We start from the raw sequence: 10,773 nt of genomic DNA, 5'->3' as shown, positions 1-10,773 counted from the left end.
CGAATTTTGAAAGCAATCCAAAATGTAGCTCTTTCCTAAAATGTAAGTGATAATCATAGCAATATTGTAAGGACATATTTGGCAAAATTGATGTTTTATAGACTTCATGTGCATATCCCAGTTATTAGTAGCACATATTTGAGACCCAAAATGGACAAAGGGCCGATGACTCAAAACACTACCAATGTCAATATAGAGAACATTCATGAAACATAGACCTTGTTCAGCCTGACTAAGATTTAAATAGTTGTTATTTTTATGTACTGTTTTATAGTGACACTAAACAGGACAATGATTTATTGTCCTGATTTGGGTTTGATCATTCTACCCCAAATCATTTTAACTCATCTAACAACTGTTATTCTCAATAGAAATCTGACAACAGTCTCTACAATTCAGTTTTATTCAAATTATGTGTACAGTATAGTTCGCTATAGGAGGTTAACACAGTATAAGCGGTAATCAAGGTCATTAAAATACTCAACCAAAATAATTACAAAACATATAACAATCTAGAATTACATTGTGTGCAAACATATACCAAAAACCAGAAGGTGCGACATAGCACTATTGCTTGGACCAAAATAACACAGTAAATAAAACACTTTATAGTTCCAAAAAGAAAAGGAAATTGATTAACAATATGTAGTGGTCTCATCCAGGAAAGGATTATAGAGACAAGCTTCTACTGACAAACAATGTTATAAATTGATTCTACAACAAATGATAATGCTTAAATCACTTTTGGGATAAGCAGCTTAAGATGGAAGACAATCCTGCTGAACATCAATAGCTAATCCCCTCCCTGCACTGCTCTTCTGATGTCCGATATAGTAGCCTACTATGCTCTGACATTCAAATATGAAATCATAAGTACGTTCTCTATTGCAAACAGGAAAAATAAGACATCTTTATTAAGGCATCAAATCATTCTGCCGTGATCACACTTCTTATTTCTGGTCAACCTCTTTGGCTCAACGTACAGGCCAAGAGTCTGAGTCAATACGCACATAATGCAAGCCTGTTAAACGATCATGATGTTCTGATTGTTGTTCAAGATGAATGGTGCTGATATGAATGAGATATAATGCTATTACTGTTTTATAAAAAGGTGGGAGGATGCACATGGTCAACTGATTGCCTTTATTTGGCTCGTGGTGTACTACATTTTTTGTAGTTCAACAGTCGGTTCTAAACACCTCTTTTAGGGAAAGCTGAATGAACTATGGGAAACAATGAAAAGAGCTTTGTATTCTTGTTATTGTTCTCCAAATCTTGAGGAGAAAGAGTGCACATTCATGCAAAATGGCTTTTCAGTCAAAGTGAATCTTCAAAACAACACATTCACTTGTGAACTAGATGCAGAAGACCAGAAATTTTCCGTTCGGTGCCTTCAGCATATCAATAAGCTTTTGGCTTCTCTTAACGCAGCATACTAGACTTCACCTTTTCATATGTCTCTGATAAATGGGCAGAAACGGTAACAGCGTATTCTAGTCAAGTTAATAATTCCAGGCAAATGAGGAAAGTACAGAAAAATAACAGTTAACTAATTTGAGAATATAAATATAATTCAAACACTTTTCACCTTAAAATGTCCATAAAACCTGGCTGCTTAATAATATTAACCTATTGGTAATATCTAAATACACAATATAAGATGACATTTCTGAAGGACAAAAATATATCATGGATGAAGTCTCAGATACTTAAAAGAGCAATCTTATAAGCTTCCAACAGTTAAAATGTGCCTTAATAAGTTTGCTCAGGTCTTAGGTTACAGATGATATCTCTTGGCATATGTATTTCAATTTTGGCTCAATCATAATCAGGATTTTACTACATTTTAGTTGTCTTCGCACAAGTGTCACTAACTTGGTTCACCATGGTTCACTTTTTTGACCAAAGATATTGGAAAGGTCTCAAGCAAGACGACCTAGCACAGTATACTCCTTCTCAATAATCATAAATGATATAATGGTATAATTCTACATTGGTATGAAAACATGGACAGCGATTTGATCATGTTGTAGCCTCAAAAAGCCAGACCAGAGTCACATAGTCTGTGTGCCATAGGTAGGCTGGCTTCCCGAGGTCAATTCATCTTGTGCACCGATTCAAATAAACAAAAAATAATAAATACAATAGAAATTTCTTCTACCTTAATCATGGAAACATATTTGTTGATTCAATATTTCATTCAATCAAATTGGTAAAACTTTTCATGAATCGTATCTGACTGTTTACATTAGTCTGACTTTTTACTAGCCGGACTACTACGTGTAAGAACGACCATAACAGCATGTTCTAACTCAAATCACCCTTTTGAAATGAAGATCCTAAAAAGTACATTTGTCATGATCCATTATTCCTGAGATAAAAGATTGCAACAAATACAGTCCCTGGTAGATGTTGTGCATCATCTCTGGTCAAAGAAGTGAGACCCAATGGATCCACTACAGTATCGCAGCCGCTACTCCAATATGAATGTTACTTCTAGGGCACTGCCTCTAGTTAGTTAGTAGAGTTAATACCGCAGGTGTATCTAGCCTTCACTCAGGTTTATAATTGGACATGTGGGGAAAGACAGTAAAAAAACACCACAGTATATACCTACACTGTATATAGTATCACCAGTGGAAGACTGATTAACATTTTGGATCATTGACTGTAAATCATAACTTAGTCTTGTATTTGTTCCACCTCAATTCACAGTCAGAGATGATATCCTACAAGGAAACCCTTCTTGTATTACCAACCATCCAGTCACCCAACTTGCACCACAATAAGCAAAAATAAAATTATTGAGAACATTATTTCAAAGACCAGATATCTAAATTTTAAAAAAGGTTTCACAGCAAAGATAGCCAAGGAGGTGCAGACACTTAATCTTCTCAGCTGTGACCAGAAGCCGGTGGCTACACCAAAGTTGGTTTTGTATGGAAGATTGATTTACGATGTGCTGCCTCTTGAAACGACACAGCTGAATGTGAGCCACAGAAGAAGGTGCTTCATTTACCCAAATGGCCTTTTAAGATCATGTATAACACTACTAAAAAAGTGCTGACCAAAAATAAGGCCCAGTGGCATACAAAGTTATACCTGGTGTTTAACACATACTCCTATCAACTTCCTTACTAATTCATTAACTTCAACCAAATCTAGTTTAGTATGAGCAAATATCAATAACTTCTATTAGAAAAGTGGCCCATAATAGCGATGGAGGTTTAATATTTTCGATAACCCATGACACAGGTCTGTGAAGGAACTCGGTCAAGATGCAGAATAATAACAATAGCGTTAACAGCCTGAAAAAAAGCTGATAATGTCAGAAATGGTTTGCGTTCAAATTTCCACAGCGTTGGTTACATCAGCTGCTGTTCTGCCTTTGCCTGAGCAGCAGGGGGCGCTAGCGACGCAGACATTCTGAGCTCCTCATCGTGGGGCTCAACCAGCCCTTCTCCTCCGCCCTCCTCCACCTCCGCCCTCCCCGGTCTCTGAGCCGGGGAGCGCCTGGGTCGAACCCTATGCCGACGGGGGTGAAGGAACAGGGCCGGATCCGGCATGGCCGTGGGTTCTGCCGGGCCTGTGATCATCTCCCTGGGAACGCACTCTCTGGCCCGCTCCAACCTGACCTGCCCCGGGAACGGCCTGGCTACGCTCCTACGCTTGGGCTTCACCACCGGGGACGTAGCGCACACCAGCGTGGGACACTGCGGCGAGCTGGGGCGAGAGTGTCCTCCGAAGCCGCCGCCGCTGTGGGCCCCCTGACCCCGGGCCAGGCTCTGCTGCCGCTGGCCGTGCACCTGCATGCGCTGGTGGTGCAGCTTCTGGCGTGCGGCGTGCAGCTGGAAGGAGAGGTACGCCGCCGCCTCGGTCTGCTTCTGCAGCTCCGTGTTCAGCATGGTGGAGCGGTGGCTGCGCCTCTTCAGCTCCTCCAGGAAGTGTCTCTCCTTCTCTTTAAGGTTGGCTCGCAGGGCGCCCACCACCGCCCCCTTGAGACCCACCTCCTGCCGCAGATCTCCCAGGGTGCACTGCTTCTCGGCCACGCCCACCTCCGCCGCCCGACATCGGGCTTCGAGGAGCTCCACTTCTTCCTGCAATTCTGCCAAATACACACACACACACACACACACACACACACACACACACATAAACACACACAGACGCATACGCATCAAAGCAGTCCTTCAAAGAGCATATCTATCGTCCATGTCTAATATCTAAGGCCCAAATACCTAATATGGGCGTAGCCCAGATGGCCCAGATGATATTAAAATAAGATCTTGAATAGAAGCCACGCTGTATATTCCATCGAGTCCAAGCCCAACCATTTTGTAAATCAGCAATTTTGCTATAAAAGCCTATTGCGCATAATTCAGGAGCAAACAAGAAAATTATATATGGCCTTTAGTGTGTTTAAACAGAGGCAGGAGGCCAGGCACTTCCAGTTGGAGGAGTCTCCTTTCTCTCTTCATGCAAGGCTCTATCGCTACATCTCTGTTTCCCAATGTGCTACCGTCTCAGATTGTGATGTGACAGACCATCAGATCAAGAGTACTGGTGTGCACTGAGGTGAGTGCAACAGAAATGGTTTCATTATTTTTTTATGATATTGTATGTATTCACATGTATGGGCAGGCTTATTAAGCGCATGGAAAGTAAAATCTGTGTGTGTACTTCATAGCAAAAAGGGAAATCATGCCGTAGGATATTATGGCCAACCAACAGATTCATACGTTAATGAATCAATTAAGATCCAAAGGCCTTGAAGCGAACCAGGTACTTACATGGTTCATGAAAAGGGCACTGATCATCGAAGAAGGGTAAAACCGAAAACAATAAAGCTACAAACACAAAGTTATCCCCAGTATCAATAAGACCATGATTCATTGGATACAAATTGTTATGGGGAGGCACACACAAACCCTGTGTGATAATAACCCTGACTGGCAGAGAATCATAAAAAATTACTCAAAAGAGGGCAAACTATGACATGAAACAGCATTGCAAATAAAAAACATTTTGATAACATAAACATCACCACACCCTGGCCAAAGACCTAGGTTTGTAGAGAAAACACTTTAACAGCGAAACTGAAGTAAAACACACCAACCGATTTTTCCTGAGAAAATACACACTAGATATCACATTAGAAGTGCTGATGGCTCCTCCTCTCGTACATTAGCCATCTGTTCCAGAGCCATTACATAGTATCCGTATTTAGCTGTCACTGGTTTTTATTTATTGCCAAAGAACATAAAAAGTGCAGTACACTCCTCAGAGAAGGCAAAGAGTTGTCAAGCTACAGCTGAGCCAAGGGTAAAGGCAGATTACATCCACAGAGAAGCATTTGGTGGATCAACCACCCCGAAATAGGTCATCGTGACTTGGAAAGAGATGCCTGGATGGACACAGACGAGTTCAGCTCTGGGGTGGCCGGGGACGGCGGCAGGGGGACTAGGCTAGTGAAATCTATATCCACTTAGAACCTAAAACCCTCCTTCATAGATCAATAGTGGCAATAAAGAAGACGTACAGCAAAGCCCCGCCCACTTTCCAAATCAACAGGAACCAGGACCTATCCGGACTCCGTCTCCATCTCTCTTTCTTTCTTTTTCAAATCCTCACTTTCGCCTCTGAAGTCCCTTTCCTTTAAAACATCCTCTCGCTCCACCGTTTCCGCTCTCTTCTAATCCCTGCTCTGTGTGTCTTTCAGGATGGCGCCTGCAGCCGCTGAGCAAATCTGCATCATCGGGTCTTACGGCGCCATCCCAGCCTGTGTGAGCTCATGGCTTAAACTAGACACATCTTATCTCAAATACGTAGCTAGAATGTCTCTTCCTGCATTTGTGTCAGTTTGTCTGCCGCTCTGTCTCTGAATCTCTCTCTCTCTCTCTCTCTCTCTCTCTCTCTCTCTCTCTCTCTCTCTCTCTCTCTCTCTCTCTCTCTCTCTCTCTCTCTCTCTCTCTCTCTCTCTCTCTCTCTCTCTCTCTCTCTCTCTCTCCCTCCCATGTCTGCAGCCCATTGCATCCCCCCCTCCCCTTTCTCCTTCCTATCCGACTGTTCATCCAGTGCTTTTACTCCACCTTCCTGTTGTTCTCTCTCTGACTGTCTCTGTCTACGCTGCTGTTGGAGCAGAGGGCCTGTAATCCAACACCCCCTCTGGGCCCACAAGGAGGAGGAGAGCAGGAAAAACAGAACAGAATAAATCAATGTGCCAGGCTGGTGTGTGGGTTGTGTCTGTATGAGTTTGAGTGTGTTTGAGTGTGTGTGTGTGTGTGTGTGTGTGTGTGTGTGTGTGTGTGTGTGTGTGTGTGTGTGTGTGTGTGTGTGTGTGTGTGTGTGTGTGTGTGTGTGTGTGTGTGTGTGTGTGTGTGTGTGGGTGTGTGTGTAAACGATCACGAGCACTAATGGCTCCTATGAGCTGCAGCTGGGTTTATCTCCCACCTTGCTCTGGATCTGCTGTGTAACAAAATGGTACCCATCTGGTTTCCTTGAACAATATCTATTAAATGTTATGTGAGCACACTTCCCTTGTCTAAATGAGGTGAAAGAAAGAGGGTGGAGTAGAAAGGGATGAGACAGAGTGTCATTCTGGGGGGAGGTGAGGGAGAGGAGGAGGAGGAGAGCTATGGATGCAGTGGTTGTGTATAAAAGACTGATGAATGTTGTGAGGCTATAAGTGCCGAAAGAGAGGTCATGTGGAGAGTGCTGCATAAACAATGCTGCTCAGACCTCATGCTCTGCAGGGAAGATGGCGGAGAGTAAAGCAAGAGGAAGAGCGTTGAGAAGAACAGCAACGTTACAGTGCTTGACTTACCTATTTGGTTTTTACCTGGAGACTTCATACTCAGCTCACAGGCCAGCTCTGAGAAAAGAAGGACAGGAAAGAAGAGAAGTATGCTGTAAAGACTGCCGCAGAGGATGAAACACTTGATCCTATATGATCGGATTGCAACAACCTATATATATCATGTCTGGCTATGGCTCATTATTGAAGGATTACGTATTCAATAGATTTTTTGGGCGCCAGTATGGGGATGTAATGATATACTCTCAGATGTACTGTATCTTGAGACTTCAGTCCTGAACAGATATGTAATCAATCACGATAACACAACACATTATATATTTTCACAGTGAACCAAGTCAACCAATTGCATCATGTGTAATTGAAAAAATGCAGTAAAACACAGTATGCATGATGTTGGGTTTGCATATGACACTTTTAACAGACAAATCAGAATGTGCTCATGAAACATGCTAAGGCGGTTACTATGTTCTAATAATTTAGAAGGAATTAACTCATGCCTCAATATTTGCTGGGCCTTTAAACAGGCATGAGTATATCCTGCTGGGTCTCTGTTCTCTTTGTTGTGACTAGTCTTCATCTGGAGAGGCTGCAGACAAGATACCTATATAGGCTCGTTCAAGATCTGCTCATAGCTCTGCTACAATAGCCTACTAGTTAATACATAAGTTATGATATATTAAAAAGTTATGAATGATAGTATTCTCTTACAGTCGATTTCTGCATTATGTTATTCTGGAAAGGAAAGATGAAAATTATCGTAATTCCTTTCATCTTCATTCAAGATTTTTCAAAACGATAAATAATATAGGAGTGTGCATATGAATGATTCATAATGAAGTTAAACTCACAAAGGCGAAAAAGACATCTGAACATGAAAATAGGAGCAGCCCTAATCGCTAGCTACACTTTTATCCTCTGATTGACACTCTGCCACACCTCTTCCTTCTGCTAGCACAGCGAACCCCCAGCCACACAGATGACACCAGCAGAGAGACACGAAAAAGAGTGAGAAGAAGTGAGAAAAAAAATTGGCACGTTAAATGTTAGTGCAATCCAGGAATCCATTCCAGGAAATTTCCGCTTGAACAGCAGTTCAGGGGAGTCAGTTTGTAGCAGAAATGTCATTCCTCCAGTTCCACTCTCTACTGAGGCTTTTCCAGCTGACTACCGACAGCAATCTCACATTTCATTTGCACACTGTCAAACCAACATCAGCCCTACGCTGTCAATGCCTCGCCCGGTTACCTTCATAATCCTTTCAAATACATGATTCAAATGGGATCCTGATCGGTCAGTCTTAACAGCTCATGAAGTCCCCAAGGCAAAAGGCCAACAGCTAGGCAGTGATGGAGAGATGTGCCTGATCCGAAGTGTCAGTGACTACCAGTGATGCCTCCACCATGCTCCATTTCATCAGATATAATGTACAGCAAAAGGTACATTCGTTTTAAGGAACCATGAGAGAATATTTCTTTATGCATACATTTGAGCTTCTGAGTGCGCATGCAGAAACCTCTCATACATCTTCAATTAAAACAAGCCATTGCACATGCACCCTGATACATGACTGCAAGATACTTAATCCAGGAATCTGGTTAATCCTAGAAAGGCTCAAGGACATACAAAACATTCACTCATTCCTGCTCAGTGAGAAACCACCCATGCATTTAAATAGCAATCTCCTTAATGTTGAAAAACAAGCTCTGATGTTATGGTGGGATTGTTCTAATCTGCATTAAATAGCTTTTTTCTTAGTCTCATTCAACACCCTGGCCTATAGCTTCTTCATTAAGGCTGGAACTAAGAAAAACAATCAAACACATAAACACACAGTGCAGTTAACGCTCTAATCTAATTGATATGGATCACTATGGCTCAAACATAGACGAGTTCTGCATGATGGATGGGTATGTTTATGTGACTATCCATAGCTGGTCTCTGGTGTATCTGTAATGCACAGCATCAGCAGAACCCCTCCGACTCACGGCTTGATTAAATGGAGAGCCAGTTCACAAGGCCACTTACAGAGAACCAGACCTAGGCATCCAGGAATCAAGGCATGACATCATAGCCTTAGGTGAGTCACAGTATTGTACACTATATGCATATTAGACCAAAATGGCTGTACATGTAGTACCTCCTGATTATAAGTACTCTCCAAACAACACACACACACACACACACACACACACACACACACACACACACACACACACACACACACACACACACACACACACACACACACACACACTAGTAGAGGCTCACCTGTGCATCGTTTCTGCAGGGCCAGGACCTCCAGGTGGAGACCCTGGAGCAGGGAGACATGTTCCTGCTGAAGGAAAACTGTGCTGCGCTCCACGCTGGCCAGCTGACCAGGCAGGCTGCACTCAGAGTCCATGGTCCAGTCCTCCCAGCACCACACACACTAGGTAGAGTGGTGAAACAACAGACATGGCTAGGATTAGGGGATAGGAGCGTTCTGCTAAGGTAACTCTCGCCTCGTTCGTTTGTTTTTCACTTTTAACACGTTTTCTTCTGTCACTAGGTAAAAGGGAGTGAGTCGGATAGACTGAAGGACAGACAGTCAGGTATAGGCAGGTAGGCAGAAATGCAGGCAGGCAGACAGACAGACAGGGAGACAGGCAGACAGCAAACAATCATCGAATACTCATCATTCTACAAAATGGAAATATCTTGTTGTGATTATGTTTGATATTATTCAGTGCCTGTGCTATAGCTGAAATACAAGTATCCAAGTTTAGCATATAACGTATTCACAATCAATTTTGATGTAGAGAAAATAAAGTTAGGTCGGCTATATCTAGGTCATGCAGTATAAACCAGGAATTAAATCCAAAACAGTTAACGATGGAGACCTTCCATCTACTGACAATGTCAGAAATGACACGTTTACAGTTATAACTGGCAGGCTTACCTCTTGATGTCAAAGCCCTTTACAATTTTAAGAAATTGGATTGATCTGAGTGATGAACAAGTCCTCCGACCGGAGCATCTTGTTGAACATTGATGGTCGAAATCATGCAGGCTTTCGCTGCAGCATGTGGCGTAAAAAAAAAAGGCTTTGAAGCTGCATGTGGCGACGTTTGATCCAACAAAAGAAACCGAAATTCGCAAATATGTTGAGATCACAAATAACCAACACGCACCGCAGTGCGGTCTATTGGCAGGTCGTTCTCATGGAGACATCCGTGTCGATCAAGAATAAACACATGCAAATGGAGAGGTCACCACGAACATCCACTAAAAAACGATGCGCAATCCGTTTTACCGCACACATCTCCCTGTGTAGCCTCAACATAAGACACACTGTCTGCTCCGGTACCGAGAACAGTGACAACACCGCACCGTGACCGGAAGGCTGGGGATAATCGTACGACGGAGTCAGCAGTGCTGCCGATTGGACGGTTCACTCCTAATATTCAGCATCCAGTTGGCTCCATTTGTCAGCACTGAGGAAAACACACTGTTAAGCTGGGGGCTGGGCTATACAGCCTAGCCATCCTTCAGACGGACTAAACCCGCATTTTAATTCGATGTAAATCTAACTTAGCTGATTTTAAACTGAATAAACTTGAACTGAAACCTGTCATGTAGGCTTATTGTAGCTGTAAGTTGAAGTTGTTTAATATCAGTAGCATGGATGGTGATGGCAGAGGTTACACTGCACCTATGCTACGACCTGCTCAGCAATACGTTCACATATTTGAAAGGAAGAGGCTCAAAATATGAATTATTGTTCTTTATTTTTGTAGATTTATATATATAATATATGTTAGTGTTCACACTGGATAAATACACTGGAGTCAAAAACCTGCATAATTAACCATTAATAAACACGTGTACCATTATTCTAGGCTTATAGTTAGGTTAAAACACCTTTAACCTTCGCAATAACAATGCTTAATATTGCCCAAATCAATTCATAATCGTTC

General features: G+C 42.4%; 1 protein-coding gene across 1 annotated transcript; it reads right to left on the bottom strand.

The window, feature by feature from the left end:
• Positions 1-168: 168 nt before the first annotated feature.
• Positions 169-10,270, bottom strand: ccdc92ba (coiled-coil domain containing 92Ba). The gene is made up of 4 exons (XM_056611113.1): positions 9,756-10,270; positions 9,086-9,245; positions 6,824-6,871; positions 169-4,105 (listed from the first exon to the last, which is right to left on the bottom strand). Exons 2-4 carry the CDS (start codon positions 9,216-9,218, stop codon positions 3,366-3,368), a joined length of 921 nt encoding a protein of 306 aa, XP_056467088.1. The 5' UTR covers positions 9,219-9,245; positions 9,756-10,270; the 3' UTR covers positions 169-3,365.
• Between the last annotated feature and the right edge of the window lie 503 nt (positions 10,271-10,773).

The sequence above is a fragment of the Gadus chalcogrammus genome, chromosome 16 (genome assembly GCF_026213295.1).
Source record: "Gadus chalcogrammus isolate NIFS_2021 chromosome 16, NIFS_Gcha_1.0, whole genome shotgun sequence".
Taxonomy (NCBI): Eukaryota; Metazoa; Chordata; class Actinopteri; order Gadiformes; family Gadidae; genus Gadus; species Gadus chalcogrammus.
The sequence above is the reverse complement of the archived record's forward strand: the minus strand, read 5'-3'. Positions and strand labels throughout refer to the sequence as shown.